General features: G+C 39.9%; 1 protein-coding gene across 1 annotated transcript; it reads left to right on the plus strand.

Moving 5' to 3' along the window:
• Positions 1-5148: 5148 nt before the first annotated feature.
• LOC117878165 lies at positions 5149-15007 on the plus strand. Its single transcript, XM_034772166.1, has 5 exons — positions 5149-5284; positions 8428-8772; positions 9698-9814; positions 10374-10489; positions 13581-15007. The coding sequence occupies exons 1-5, from the start codon at positions 5230-5232 to the stop codon at positions 13689-13691; spliced, it is 744 nt and encodes a 247-aa protein (XP_034628057.1). The 5' UTR covers positions 5149-5229; the 3' UTR covers positions 13692-15007.
• Positions 15008-16271: the final 1264 nt, after the last annotated feature.

A 16271-nucleotide genomic window follows, 5' to 3' on the forward strand; every position in this document is an offset into this window, starting at 1 on the left:
AGATAACATTTGCAGATGTCTCCAATTTTGTCTATACACTTGAGCACTATTAGTCATGACATCATAAGATTGAGGGGCTACTTCTTTCTGAGCCCAGTTTCTACCATTATAGATGTACATTCTCTCATTTGGTTTCAGATAAGGTAGTTTATGTGATCCTCTATCAAAATAATTCTTTTGATTACAAACTTGACTGATATTTATACTTATACCCTTCCTGAAAAAACATAGGTAGTGTGTTTCTTACCTTTCTGTAAATAACAATTGTGCAGGGGATAAAACTTGTAATGGCAATGTGCTATAATTTAATAATGCCAAATATAAATCAGTATTTGTTTCTTCGGCTTTTATTAGTAATCTTTTTACTATTTTAACACCATTTTCAACTAGCCCACTAGACTGTGGGTAACCTGAACTTGATGTGATATATTTGAAATCATATGCTATGGCAAATCTTTTAAACTCTTGACTGAAATAGAGGTTCATTATCAGTTATTACAGTATTGGAAATGCCATGCCTTGCAAAAATTGATTTAATTTTATAAATGACTTGTTTGGCACATTGTTTTTTAGTCTATATATTTCAGGAAAATGCCAAAAATAATCAGTAACTATAAAATATGCATGTCCTTTATATTCAAATAGCTCTAAACCTACTTTAGGCCAAGGTCTTTTGTTTTCTTGAATAAACGTCATAGGTTGTTTAAACTAAGCATTTCTATATTTTTGACATAAGTCACAGTCTTTTACGTAATCCTCCATGTTTAGTTCATTTGTGGCCAATACAGAACTTCTCTTGCTCTATATTTACATTTTTCTATGTCTAAATGTCTCTCGTGTGTACATTTCAACATGTCTGCTGTTAACCCTAAGGGAATTACTATTCTATTACCTTTAAACAGAATTATTTCAATTACTGATAAATCTTCAATAAATTGATTATGTGGCTCTGGAATTAGCACATCAATTTGCAGAGTTATTCATTGGCATTGGTAAAGTGGATACAATGTATAATATAGAGCTAAATGGAACAAAGAAACTAGTTATTCATGCAACTAGAAAACTACCCAGAAACCAATTTTCTTCCTGTGTAATGTCAGCTCTGTAATCCTTATTTGGTATCTTCTCCGAGACTTTTGAATTTTGAGCTCAGTGTGCATTTCTAAGCTTTTCCAGACTTCTCTGTTTGCAAACTTTTGCAAAATGATTCTGTTTCTTGCAGATATGACAGGTTTGACCATATGCTGGACATTGTCTAGATTGGTGCCTCCTTCCATATCTAGAACATTCTTTCATATGCTCATTTTTAAACTTTAATACTTTCACTCTGTTTTGCCTCCATAAACTTGTTTTTCACTTTTTCTTATTAAATCTATATTCACATCTTTGTGTGTTTTCTTTCTAAAATGTGCAATTCTAATCTAGTTGTTGATTAAGTTCAGCAGATTGGCAAATTCTCACTGCTTTTTTCAGATTTAGATCTGGCTCTTGTTACAGTCTTTCCCCTTCTCCCCCGCACTGATATCTTTTGTACCCATCACAATTTGATCTCTTATCATTGACTCAGAGTCTGGAAATTACACGTCTGGACTTCTTGTCTTTAGATCAGTGAAAAATGATTCAAAAGTCTCTTCCTCCATTTGATTTCGTGAGTGAAACTGAAGTCATACAAGTGTTTGTCTAATTTGTTCATAAAAACCTGCAAAGATGGAGATTCCACAACCTTCCTAGGTAATTTGTTCCAGTGTTTTACTACCCTGACAGGAGGTTTATCCTAATGTCCAACCTAAAACTTCCTTACTGCAATTTAAACCCACTATTTCTTGTCCTGTCCTCAGTGGCTATGGAGAACATTTATCACCCTGGTCTTTATAACCTTTTATGTACTTGAAGACTTATGTCCACCTCAGTCTTCTCTTCTCTAGAGTAACCAAACCCAATTTTTTCAATCTTCCATCACAGGTCATGTTTTCTAGACCTTTAATCATTTTCGTTGCTCTCCTCTGGACTTTCTCCAATTTGCCCACATCTTTCCTGAAATGTGGTGCCCAGATCTGGACACAATACTCCAGTTGAGGCCTTATCAGTGCTGAGTAGAGTGGAAGAATTCTTCTTCTTCAAATAGTGTCCCTATGTGTCCTCCACTGTAGGTGTGTCTGCATCCCTGTGCTGCTGATTGGAGAACTTTGGTAGCTGTCTGTCCCACCCGAGCATGCGCTGCTCCCTACCAGCCATCAGGTTAGACAGCGTGCATGGGCATTCCTTTTTCAGTTCCTTCTCTACCACCCCTGGCTAGACACGGAGCAAAGAGCTGTCTGTTCATGGATCTGTTAATTCTATTTAGTTTTGTAAATTTTTCACTTCTCTTGAAGCCTTTTCCTTTGTTTTATCTTTTTTGTTGGTCATGCCAGAAGAAAGAAGGCAGGAAGAAAGGAAAAAAATAAAGGGTTTGCCTCCTACCAACTCCCTTGGACAAAGGTATATCTGGGCTTCAAAAAGTGCCTCAGTTGAAAGGAATCTATCCCAGTGACTGACAGACACTCGCAGTGCGTTCGCTGATTGGGAGAGAAGCACCAACCTCACCTCCCTCCACCTCACGGCGTGGATACTGTGTGGTTGAACCAGGAGTGGGCCTGCTCTGATGAGGTCCAGCAAGTCCTCCTGGAAAGCAGGAAGCCTTCCACCAGAGCAACCTATCTGGCCAAATGGATGAGGTTCTCCCACTGGGTGTCTGGGTATTGCATGTCTCCATCATGCTCCTCCTTACAATCTTTCTTAGATTACCTGCTTCATCTTAAGAACCAGGGACTGGCCCTCTCTTCCATCAGGGTGCACCTTGCGGCCATCTCCACTTTCCACCTGCCGATCCAAGGTCAGACGGTGTTTTCACACAACATCTCGAGCAGATTCCTGAGAGGCCTTGAGAGGCTCTTCCCACCGGCCCGGGCTCCTATCCCACAATGGGACATTAACTTGGTTCTTTCTAGGCCCTTTGAGCCCCTGCTCCCTTTTCCACCTGCCATGGAAGGTCACTTTCCTTGTGGCAGTAACATCAACGAGACAAGTGTGGGAGATTAAAGCTCTGACATCGGAGCCGCCGTATACAGTGTTCCACAAGGACTAAGTCCAACTGTGACCCCATTTGGCCTTTCTCCCAAGTGGTGTCTTCCTTCCATGTCAACCAGGACATCTTCCTCCCAGTGCCTTGTCCCAAGCCACACACCACTAGTGAGGAAAGGAGGCTGCATGCCCTGGACGTTAGACATGCCCTGGTGTTTTACCTGCAGCATACCAAGCCCTTCCGTAGGTCAACCCAGCTCTTCATTGTGACAGCAGACAGGATGAAGGGCCTTCCGGTGTACTCGCAGAGGATTTCCAACTGGATCACTTCCTGCATCCAGACCTGTTACGAGCTGGCACAGGTCCCACCACCACTGATCATGAGGGCCCATTCGACCAGAGCCCAGGCGTCTTCGGCGACCTTCCTCGTGCACATTCCCATCCAGGACATTTGCAGAGCTGCGACATGGTCTTCGGTTCACACGATCCTGGTGTGTTACACCATCATTCAGCAGGCCAGAGATGATGCTGGGTTCGGTAAAGTTGTGTTGCAATCTGCACATCCATGAACTCCTACCCGCCTCCATTGGTACTGCTTGGAAGTCACCTAACATGGAATGGACATGAGCAACCGCTCAAAGAAGAAACGACAGTTACCTGTTCCATAACTGGTGTTCTTCGAGATACGTTGCCCATGTTCATTCCATAACCCACCCTCCTTCCTCCTTGTCGGAGTTTCCAGCAAGAAGGAACTGAGGGTGGGGGGAGTCGGTGGCGCCCCTTATACTGCAGCATGTGCACACCACTCCAGAGGGTGCTAGAGCCAGTACCTTACGGATACCACTGAGGGAAAAACTTCTGGCACCAGTGCATGTGGCGAGCTACTATGGAATGGACATGAGCAACTCATCTTGAAGAACACCAGTTACAGAAAAGGTAACTGTCTTTTTATTCCTACCCTTTGTTTCCTATCTTTTAACCAGTTACCAATCCATAAAAGGACCTTCCCTCTTATCCCATGACAGCTTACTTTGCTTAAGAGTTTCTTAAGCCAACTGTTCTTTGTTTATACTCGCCCTCCTCCCTGCTATTGTCAGTGGAGTTGCACTGGTGCAGTATGATGACATTGGAATGTGTAGTAGATAAAGTAATGGGAATGGTTAGCGTCAGCCATATGCATGTTCATCACATCCTCCGATTCAGACAGAATTCTTTAGAAAAAACAGATGCATAAAGTTAATGAAATGGATGAAGTGTATTAGGAGAGGGATTAAGCAGCTGAGGGAAATTCATCTTTATCAAGTGCTTCCAAAGGAGTGACAGTCAAGAAACTGACTTGAAAATAACAAGGAGTCCGGTGGCACCTTAAAGACTAACCATTTTATTTGGGCATAAGCTTTTGTGGGTAAAAAAACCACACTTCTTCATAGTGTGAAAGTTACAGATGCAGGCATTATATAATGACACATGAAGAGAAGGGAGTACCTCACAAGTGGAGAACCAGTGTTGACAGGGCCAATTCAATCAGGGTGGATGTAGTCCACTCCCAATAATTAATGAGGAGGTGTCAATTCCAGGAGAGGCCTTTGCCAATCCACCCTGATTGAATTGGCCCTGTCAACACTGGTTCTCCACTTGTGAGGTACTCCCTTCTCTTCATGTGTCATTATATGATGCCTGCATCTGTAACTTTCACTCCATGCATCTGAAGAAGTGAGGTTTTTTTACCCACAAAAGCTTATGCCCAAATAAATCAGTTAGTCTTTAAGGTGCCACCGGACTCCTTGTTGTTTTTGTGAATACAGACTAACACGGCTACCCCCTGATACTTGACTTGAAAATGGGACACTTACATGTGTGGAAACTCAGCGCTGTGTTCATACTCTAGGAAGAAAACAAGAGACTGCTAATATTCATTATTAAGGGGCAAGCAGTTAGCCTTAATTTAAAAAACAGTGTTCAGCAATTCAGACAGATTGGACTGGGTTTTGAAAGAAAGAATGTGTCATTGTAATTCAAGAGATGTGTTAGAATAAAGTTGTTTTGCTTTCAGATGTTATGAAGTAACTACAGCAGAGGGAACAGGAAGTTAAATTTCACATCTGACACGTTCTCTCTCACTGACTTTCAATTAAGAGGCACTGGTGAAAGCTTTAATAATCCTGAGTGATGACCACAATTATCCTGAAACTCATCCTTTTGACAGAGTGCTTTGGCTACTTGGGTAAGTTCTTTGAAGTTTTTGGGGAGTTGGGATTTGGTGCAGTTGGTATATCTGTAATTCTCTAGGGTTAATCAAAAAAATCATCTTGGTTTTAAAAACCCAAAAGTTAATGCCCAAAATATGTATAGAACAATTAAAACATATGTAGCTGCTGTGCAAGCCGCCCAAATAGATTTCCATGTGTGCATGTTTGGGAGAACATTACTCAGGTTTTTATAGTGCAGAAGGCAAAATTGTTTGTGCTGAATCCAAGCTACCGTTGGCAAAATACCATGTGATTAGAAGAAGTTGCTCAAAGAGCATTAGCCCAAAAATGTTTGTCTTAGAGGAAATCCAAAGATTAAAAAATTACATTGTACTAATTCCAAAATGATGTCAGCAGGTTAATAATTATGAATTTCCTTCATTTATAATTAGACCTTTATAGTAAGTTCTTCACTGAGATTAACTCTCACTGTAAAATTTTAAAATATTGTGGAGACTTTCTTCCAGAACAAATAGCTACTGAAATACAATGCAGTTTAGTTTTTGTATCACAGCTTTCATACAAACTGTATTGCAAAAAGCTGAACAGCGTTAAATATTATAGTAATAGCACTAAATAGTAAAGCAGAAGACGAGAGAAATTAAGATATTGAGATAAGAGAAAAAAAAGATGTTTTCTGATGTGTTTTTAACAAAGAGAGAGGAAACCAATAAGGCAGGGATGCAGGAAACCTGTCCTATACAATAACAATATTAAAAAAAAACCCTAAAATTAATTAGCTCAAAAATCTTGAAATTAATATGATACCATGCCACTTTAGCAACCCAATAATCTTACTATTTAAATATTCTTCCCTTCCTTCCCTCTTTCCCCCCATTTTTTCTGATGTTTATTCACCAATATGTTCTATCTTGGTCATTCTGTATTTCAGTTCTAATATCTTTCAGGTGGATACTACATTTTTACCCAGCATTTAAAGTGCCATTCAAACCAATGATATGATGCACAAGTTTAAAATAATAATAAAGGCAAGAGCTGCTTTTTCTGAAAGAGAATATATTGTAAAGTAGGAAGGGGGAAAAAAATCAATGGTTTCTTGTGGGTGTGCTTTTAAATCTTAATAAAATTTCAAGTGAACTTTGCAAGTCTTGGGGCTGATGCTGCTGTTACTGTATTAAAAATGAGAATGTTGCCATTGATTTCGGTGGAATTGGAATTGGACCTTCACAGTAGGACTATAAATGATCAAGATGGATTAAATAAATAGCTCGTGTGAGCCGCATTGTGAAAAGAAAGGAGGAGAAAGATTTCTTATAGCTCCTCTAGGTGAGAAGAATCATAGAATCAAGAAAGCTTCATCAGTTCAAAAGAAGAAGAAAAGACAGGTTGACACTTTCAAAAAGGATTGCACAGCGTTGATAAAACTTGACCAATGTTTTTAAGAAATTAGTATCGGGAAATTAGTTTTTGTAGTTTTTTTCCCCCATACTAACTTCCCCCTACTGTTACTCACACCTTCTTGTCAACTGTTTGAAATGGGCCACCCTGATTATGTTGGCCTCATTACCACTGCAAAAGTGATTTTTCCTCCTTGGGTATTTTACAGTTGAGAATAGCCCACTTCCACTTTAATTGAATTGTCTCGTTAACACTGACCCCACCACTTGGTAAGGCAACTCCCATCTTTTCATGTACAGTGTATATATACCTGCCTACTGTATTTTTCACTCCAAGCATCTGATGAAGTGGGTTTTAGTCCACAAAAGCTTATGCCCAAATAAATGTGTTAGTCTCTAAGGTGCCATAAGTACTCCTCATTGTTTTTGCTGATACAGACTAACATGGCTACCACTCTGAAACCTGTCACCATTCAAAGGGACAGTCAGTTTCAATATGGGGTTCCCAGGACTGTGAACCACTTTACCTCCCTGCCTCAGCAAGAGAAAGATTTGCTGGTGCTTAACTGGGTGTCAGCACCCTGATACCATCAGTCTGTTAATCACCCAACCAATTTCCTCGGGGCTTGGCCAGTCCTCACTTTGCCTGGCAGGTTAACAATAGATGCACCTCAGCTGCTGTGAAAGCATTCCCTGTCCTATCCAGATCCTGTCACTGGCACACTCAGAAATTACCAGGTAAACTATCCCCAAAAGAACACACTAGTCCCTTCGGTTCAACGGAGGTCAGCTCCAATATAACATCACAGCACCAAGATATAGTTATAGTGAAAACAATCATACCTTTATTATCAAAAGCTGAAATTTAAGAGATAGTGACTAAGGATAACAAATGGAAACCTAAATGGTTACATATAAAACAAAAAGTATAACACCCTTCTTAGAGTCTAAACTTAACTTGTCTAATCCTTGTCTAAAGTATTTCTCACTTAGAGCAATCTCCCAGAGTCATCAACCAACAGGGCTCAGATCCACCTTGCATGAATGCAAAAAGCACTGCCCTTTTGCCTTCTTATATCCCTAAAAAGAAGAACAGGAGTACTTGTGGCACCTTAGAGACTAACACGGCTGCTACTCTATATCCCTAAAGTTCATTGGTTTGTCCCCAGAGTCAGGCTGACCACCTGACTCTGGGGTGCTGACACCACATTGTTTTCACAGCCTCATCTTGTTGTCCTATACAAATGGACTTTTACTATTTTGGCTTACAATGCTTATTTTACATGTGAACCAAGGCAGACAGGTGAGTATATATCTCTTTGTCTGACAAAACCTGTTTGTGAACCCTGCCTGGGATAGACTCTCAAACATATTTTCATTACCTATTCACGATTCCTTAAATATCATCCATACCTACATCTTGCAAAAATAAGTTTTTATTAGATACCTCACTTGACCCTTTTTGGCTTTAGTTACCATAACAGCAGTGTGTTGGGTGTAGTGAGTTTGTCAGGCCTGTCAAGGATTGCTGTTAAAGAACAGTGAACCCTTTGCCAGTTGGCACTGAGGTGTTCTCAGGGTCACACTACGGTGTTTGTACTTATTCAGGGGAAAACAGGAGTAACTAAATTTTAAAAAGTGAGGGTGTTGTCATAAAATAGGCTCCATAATGCCATCAATTATTATTATTATTATTATTATTATTGTGCTGTTTTATTATACCTGCGCTAAACTTAAAGTTATTTGGTTTTTGTCAATAGCAAATGGTACCAATGAATTAACAATCAGTCAGACACCATCAGAAATTAAAGTATCCACTGGAATGTCAGCTGAAATTACCTGCTCCTGGAAAAATGATGAGATAGTTGAGCGGTTTAGAGTAACCTGGAAAATACAACATCTCACCTGTAAAGAGGGCATCAGCAGAGAGTTATCATCAAAACTTTACTACACAGCCAATGCCACACACAAGGATAAGACTGTGTTAAAGATCGAAGTTGTGAAAAGAAATGACACTGGAACTTACTTCTGTGAGATAACTACCGAAATACCTTTCATGAAAAAAGGGCTGGGAAATGGAACAACTTTGATCGTTGAAGAGAAAGGTAAACAAGCAGTCGACATGAATTGTTCTATAGAGATGCCACTTCATTTGTCTCCCTGAAGATTTTTTAGTCAGAAATGTGTTACTTACTTTTTTTCTCCCTTAAAGATTATAAAACCAATGATCTGACAAAAAAACAGGGCGTTAGGAGCACCCATGTCCTTATTCTGGCTCTGACACTGACTCTTTCTGTAGCCTTGGGCAATTCACTTAATCTCTCTGCTTTAGTTTCCTCAGCTGTAAAATGTTCATTTATTGACATCACATGATTGCTGAGAGGATTCATTAGACTATTATTTATAGCACCCTTAGGTCTGCTGAGTGCTTCACAGAAGACATAGAACGACACAGTGAAGCCTGGAAGAGCTTACAGTCTATAATTTAGATGAAGCAGTGAATGAGGATGAGAAATGCTAGGGAGAGAGATGGAGTGAGGAAGGGCAATGGTTACATCACTACAGTCACACTGTTACTCAGTTTAGTCATGAGCTCACCCCAGTGGTAGTGTTTTTATCATTTATTATGTTTTATTAATTTATAAAAACAAGCAAGATTAGGAGATACAATAGTAAGTATTTTTGATTCACTTGTGGCAAGCATTGCAACCGTCATCAAATGGTTTAAATAAAAATGCTACACACCTGCAATATTGAATTATTTTATTGTATCATTGCAAAATATTAATCATTTTTATTTTAGGGCCCAAAACTGCAAACACTTAAGCATGTGTGTAACTTTGTTTACGAATCGCCCTATTGAAGCGATTATTCATATGAGCAAAATCACACACACGTTTAAGTGTTTGTGGGATCTAATATTGAACCTAGCCATCGAGGCAATAGGACACACATATCTAAAAACTTAACAAGGTCTTATATATTGTGCTTTTAGTAATAAGTAACTTGATTTGAAATGTTTGATTGCAGAAGCTGGATCAATGGAAAGCTATTCTTTTATGGCAATTCTAGCCATCTTTCCTTTCCTAATATCAGGGGGCTGTTTCTATCTCTGTTACAAAAAGCAGCAGAACTCAAAACACTCTGGTAAGTGGCACTGCATTTTTACATATAGTCCCTAACAGCAAAATGCTGGTCTCAGAATATGTGTGCACCTAAAAAAGCAGCACTAGGAGGGGAACTGCATGGTACAACTGTTGCGCCCTCCAGTCCTGAGTCTTCATGGGTACTCCAAGCAATGAGCGGTAGTTGAGGCATTCCAAGCATTTATTATGAGGCATGGTCCATGTGTGTTTGCATGGACCCTTCTTATGCACCCACAATCACTATGCACCCTCACTTGCTTGAATTACTCATAATCCTGGAAAGAGTAAATGTGTCTCTACAACGTGCTGCCACATATGGACCCTGCAAAGCTGAGCTGTATGGTGTATAAAAGGGACCGCAAAAGTTTGGTGTCTGGGCACCCTTCACTAGCACACAGTAGGTCTACACACTTCTTTGCATGCCATGTAGACCAATGAAAGATCAGTCCCCATCAATCTACCCTCACAAAGCATTGATGTGACTCCTGAAATGTGTAATAAACAAAATAATGGCTCTGCTTTGTATTTATGTCACATAAATGTGTTCCATCCACCTTCAGTGCCAGAGAGAAGGACCCATGAGGAACAGACACTTCAGGTTACCGAAATGGATGAAGGAACTGAGATAAATGAAGCAGATGAGAGAAATTCTTCTTCATCAAACTCATCAGAATGGGTAAGCGATTTATAGCAGGGGTCGGCCTACAAGAAGTGGGCTCCGAAGTGAGGTACTCATGGAGGTTCCATTGAGCAGACAGAATTTAACAGGAAAACAGGAAGTTGCTGTTGTTTAGTACAGTAAAACCATGAAATAAAATGAAATGCATTGTCAATAAGAGCAAGGCAGACTTGCTTAATTTTATTTAAAACTGCATATTGGGAAGGCCGTATCCTACTGTTCCCCCTGAAGTGCTAGAGCATGCCACAGCATAGTCCCCCATTGCTACTGCAGCCATGGTTAGCAGCTTTAGTGTACTTGACATTGTGGGGAAAGCACAGAACACAAGTATGTATGGCAAGTAAGCAAGAGGAGTAAGGTGGCTATACCATATTGTACTCAGAGGTTCAGCTCCTCACTGATGCTGGAGCAACACCCAATGTAGCTAGGGACTGAGAAAGTTGGCTTTACACTGTCTTTCTGCTCCTCCCTTTGGTCCTGGTTCAGCTCAAGGCACCATTCAAGCAGCTGGAGCTCACCGGAGTGCAGAAGCTCTCAGCCATTCCCCTTTTCCCTGGCTATGCCTAGGACATCCCTACATTGGGGTGGCATAAAACCAGTTACACCTGTCTCCAGATTCCCCTGTTCTGGGGAGACCCATGAAGCTGGTTAAGCCATCTTTATGGGTCTTTGTACTGCCATCAGGGCCTAGATCTGGCCCAGAGTCAGCAGTAAAGGTGTCAGTGGCATCATAAAAATTCATAGCTGTGTCTGATTTCCATTTGTTTGGAAGTTATTCACCTAACCCTAAGCACACTAGCTGTAGCAGGATAACAGTGTGTGTGTGTGTGTATGTGGAGCGGGGGGGTCTAGCACTTAAATATAGCCTCTGACATCATCAAACCACTGTATAAACCTTAAATAATAAATTGTCACAATACCTAAGTTAACAGATTGGGATATTGAGACACAGAGGACCAAATTCAACCCTAGCAGACACAGTTTCCATTGAAATCAGTGGGAGTTTCACAGGCTTACACTAAATGTAGCCCAGAGTGGTTAGGTAAAGTGCCAAAGGCCACAGAAGTGGTTATAGACAGAGCTGCTGATGTTAAAACACAGTAGTTCTTGGCTTCCCACCTCATACTCAGTCTCACATTAGCTTTGTTGTTACCACTACTGAAAATCCACTGGTAACTGCTGTGGATAGCACAAATGGTCAGGACGAGTAATTTTTTGGAAACATTTATAATTGAGAGCTTCTTCACCAGAATGCATTGATTCACCCTGGGACCCTTCCTGACCTCTCGAGGTCCCTTCCAGTGCTATGATTCTATGATTAAAGAGTTTATTTTGTAATACTACCGGAAATATCAAAATAATTTTTGCACTGTGGTCGTAGCCATGTTGATCCCAGTATATTAGCAAGACAAGGTGGGTGAGACAAGGTTGGTCCAGTAAAAGATATTACCCCAGTCAAAATATTTTTTAAAAAATCTATTAATTTCATTTAAAATATAAAAGTAGACCTCTTATTATGGTGGATAGCTCTGTTACTTGTTAATATTTGATGATGACATGAGAAAAATTATGTTGAGAATGAGAAGGCAAGCATCAAAGCTAGGGTGCTAAGCAATCAGTTCACTGCTAGCCATTAGCTTCAATGGACTTGCATGGACAACAAGAGTCATCCAGAAGACGTGTGAATATAATTATGAAAGATCTATTGTTGTTGTTGTTTTATAACTAAATGGCTGTTAACCACAGTCACCTCTTCTCATGTATCTTTTAAGTTCTAATACAGATTATGAACTTTTTAATAGGAATTGTGATCTTTCATTTCTAAGACTGCCTTGTTATTAGTTGTATCAGGTGACAAGTGTCACAAAGTTTGCAGCAATTGTTTAGAACATTTTTTGCTTGCTTTAAATGAGGTTTTGCTATTTTTTTCCTGGGTTGCATTAAGTACCTTTTCTGGAGACAGCGAGTGTCATGCTGCTGCAAACTAAGTTTATTCATGTCTGAATCCAATCTTATATCCAGTGCAAATCTATCTGCCATCTCTAATTTACGTTCTTACAAAGTGGATGCCATATAGCTGTGAGCATCACAGTTTCTACTTGTTTAGGTATCATAGGCAGTAGTAGTTGTTTTCTACCTCTTGGGGAGAAAGGATGATCATGTGGCTGAAGAACAGGGCTGGGAATCCAGGCTTGGGTCATATTATTGGCTCTGTCACAGATTTCCTACTGCAAGTGACTTCATCTATCTGGGCCTCAGTTTCCCTTCTGTAAAAATGGGGATGATAATACTTTCCTTAAAGCAATATTGTGAGGACAAATTAAAAAACATCCAATTCTTGACGTCCATTATCACACTATTGTATACTGCACAAGGCTGAGAATTTTGGGAGAGTTAATGAGATGATTCTGTGGTAAACACCCCAGGCATAACAGAATCTTGTGCTGTGGGCATGCACATGTATGTGGGTTTGGGGGGAGATGTTTAGGACTCCCAGCATTTTGTTGCAGATCTCATCTAAATACCTCAAAGATTTTACCCACAAATACTCATGAAATGAAAATTGGATCATTTTGTACAGCTCTGAATAGCACCTAGATAGCACAGTAACTGGACACTAGATAGATTACATCGAAAACAGCAGCTAAAAGAAACAGCACTGTGGTTTTGTACATAAACCCACATATAGCGGGGACATTAAAGGACTTGAAAGGTCATGGTGGTAGAAAACCAAGCCCAGTTCTGGTGCCATTTAAATAGGAATGGACCTGAACTAAAAGTCAGGATCAACCACTGCAAATTTTGTGGATTCAGATCCAAATGAGAACTTTGCATCTGGGCTCTTCCTATAATGGGATAAATGAAATCCCTGGTTCCAAACATTGGGAAAACTTTGCATTTGAATCCAAATATTGTGGCTTGGGCTTATTTCTAAATGTAGAACTCTATGACTTTCGAGATGGGTCAAATCAGGTTCCTTTTCTGTTCCTTGAGTCCTGTTCTAGGTGATGTGTTAGATAATTATTCAGCTTAAAACACACTTTAATAGTATAAGTTAATTTGATGGGAGTTTTCTTTGGTTTTCAAGGCTATTTCCACACTTTATGAGTCCCTTGATTATTTTGCAATGAAGCAAGATGAAGATAAAGATCAGGACAACAAACACTCTGTCACTTTTGCATCAAATGCAGAAGATTAGTAAATCTCATGACTAACAGCAGCAGCTGGGAAATCTAGAAGATTTGAGGAAAAAAGCAAGGACCCTCCATCCACTTTGACATTCCAGATTTGAAAGTTCATGTAATTAATGAGAGACCGATAAAACTGGCAAGGCCACTGATTACAATAGCATAATTTGCTTCTTGATCTCCCAGTGTGCAACTGAAATGCAGTGAAGTCTGTTTTCTGTCCCTGGCACACCATTGTGACAGTGAAGCGAGTATGGTATGAGAAGTAAGGTTGGTTCAAAATAATGGAGAAAAGTATTTTTGTTATTGACTTTCATGCAAAATTCCCGGAGTCTTTTGTTGTTGCTGTTTTAAAAGTTTGATATCTCCCTATTTACCTGGAGGTTTATTGTCATGTAGTGGCTTCTCTTCCACCAGTTCCCACTTCCCAGTGTGCAGGAGTAAACATAACGATGCGCAATCATACTGTGAGCATTTGCCAAACTGAATACCATTGAACCATTAAAAGTGTTGCCTCAGGCAATGGACAGTACGTGATGGTTTAGAGGAAGGTGGAGAAAAACCCCACACTGATAATCACCCAGATAGTTGGGCAATACTCTGCATAGGATGAAATCCTTCCTGATCACTGAGGGGGATCACCAGATGCACTGAAGCATGAGATTTCATTACCCTATCTTAGCATGAGTGAGTTTGCAGGACAGCATGACATCCTATATAGAATATGACAGTTAATGTATTAAAGTTAGCTAGAGCCTTTCTGAGTAAAGTTATTCTCCTGCGTATGCTAAATATTATCTCACAGTTTAAATATTATACATAATAAAAGCTAATTATAACCCACTTTGTGGGGATAAGATTTGGGGTGCTGCAGATTTTCTCCCACTCTGACAACTTCAAAAATAAGCACTGAAAAATTGTCCAAAAACTAAACACAAGATTAAAAAGTGACTTCCTATAAGCCTAATAGGAAGCAAACATTAACAGCAAACAAACGCAGCGGCTAATATTTTAGGCTTATTGAAAACAAGAGAAAGTGGCTGAAACATCAGTGTGTTTGTGTAGAAATCTTTTTTGTCTGCTGTTAAGGTTCATTCTGTGGACAGGCGGCCAGTGGATTATTTTCCCAACAGTGGGCACAGGTAAGCAGACTTCATCATTATGTAAGAGAGTGCTGATCCAGGCGGACCTGGAGGGTGCCAGCAAACACAGACTGGCTTTTCCAAACTGCCCAGGAACAGCTCTGACAATAAATGTTATTCTGTATCTTTTCAATGAAAATGGAATGGGTTCCAAGTATTTTCTATGTGTAGCTGTATGTGTAGAGTGAGAGAGACAGAGTATCAATTGGTAACAGTGCATCTCTCTGTCTATCAGTAAATCTAAATCTATCTGTATTTAACTTATATGTAAATAAAATCAGATTTTCTTAGTTATTTTTCTTCTCTTTTTGTTAAATTTAAATCATTTAAACCACAAGCCTCAGCGTCTCTCATCATGATATTAATTATTACAGGCTTGTTCCCTCCGCTGCAGGATAAACCCTCATAAAAGTGTCATGAAGCATCTTTGTGACTGGTGACGTTTCAGAGTGGGACAGATTTCTGTGGGCTTGTCCTATGAGTGGAAAGTCCACTGTTTTGTTTTGTTTGCTCATTATTTTATATTTATTTTTTGTTCTCCAGTGTTATCTCAGTGTTTGAAGTAACAGTTACTTTGCTGTGGAAAACTGATGAGTGGGAGCTCTGCATTTACAATGTCACGCTGCAGAATCCACTGGAAATTGTACATAGGTTGCAGGAGGAGAGAACGGAGCAAGGAGGAACATTTGAACACATCTGTGTATTGCTGATGAGACACACAGTGGCTACATAAACCACACAGATTTGGGAAGCTAGAAATAGAAATCTGACATTTCATGAGCTCCAAAAACAGTTCTCTACCAGTTGAGCTAAAATATATTTCCCTTAGCTGCTAGTAACAGTAGGTCTCTTATTCTTTCCATGATCAATCTCTTTTTCTCTCTCTCTCTCACTCGCAAAGAGAGAGAGAGAGACGGAGAGAGCACCAATACCTTACAAAGAGGAAGGGGTAAAATGAAATTACATTGCTCACAGATCTGCAGTTCTAGGGCTGAAATGTCCTGTCTGGTATTTGGGAAGTAGCATCATTGAAAATGCCTGTTGGCCTCATCAGGGTGAGGGTGTCAGTAGTCTGGAGATTATGCATCTGAAGAAGTGGGCAGTAGCCCACGAAAGCTTATGTTCTAATAAATTTGTTAGTCTCTAAGGTGCCACAAGTCCTCCTGTTCTTTTTGGGGATACAGACTAACACGGCTGCTACTCTGAAATAAGGTCCTAGGAAAGTTTTATATCAGGCTCAGTCCATGGATGGACAGGAATTTAGGAGATATATACAATTGGTAAAGCTGAAGGTAACTTTAATATCAAATGCTTGATCCAAGAAGCTCCCAATAGTGCAACAGAGGTAAGTAATAAGTGGTTAGCAACAAATCTGTTTTTCCCATCTGCCAGTGGTAGGCCTGCATTTAAAATACTTCAAGGAGATGCACTGTAGTCAAGAAAGCCAAA

Source organism: Trachemys scripta, chromosome 5, assembly GCF_013100865.1.
Source record: "Trachemys scripta elegans isolate TJP31775 chromosome 5, CAS_Tse_1.0, whole genome shotgun sequence".
Classification (NCBI taxonomy): Eukaryota; Metazoa; Chordata; order Testudines; family Emydidae; genus Trachemys; species Trachemys scripta.

Bases quoted from the DNA above. Each gene is read 5' to 3' on its own strand.
- LOC117878165 (XM_034772166.1), top strand. From the start codon at position 5,230: ATGACCACAATTATCCTGAAACTCATCCTTTTGACAGAGTGCTTTGGC. The intron at 5,285-8,427 runs GTAAGTTCTTTG...TTTTGTCAATAG, and splicing joins AGAGTGCTTTGGCTACTTGG to CAAATGGTACCAATGAATTA. The intron at 9,815-10,373 runs GTAAGTGGCACT...ATCCACCTTCAG, and splicing joins GCAGAACTCAAAACACTCTG to TGCCAGAGAGAAGGACCCAT.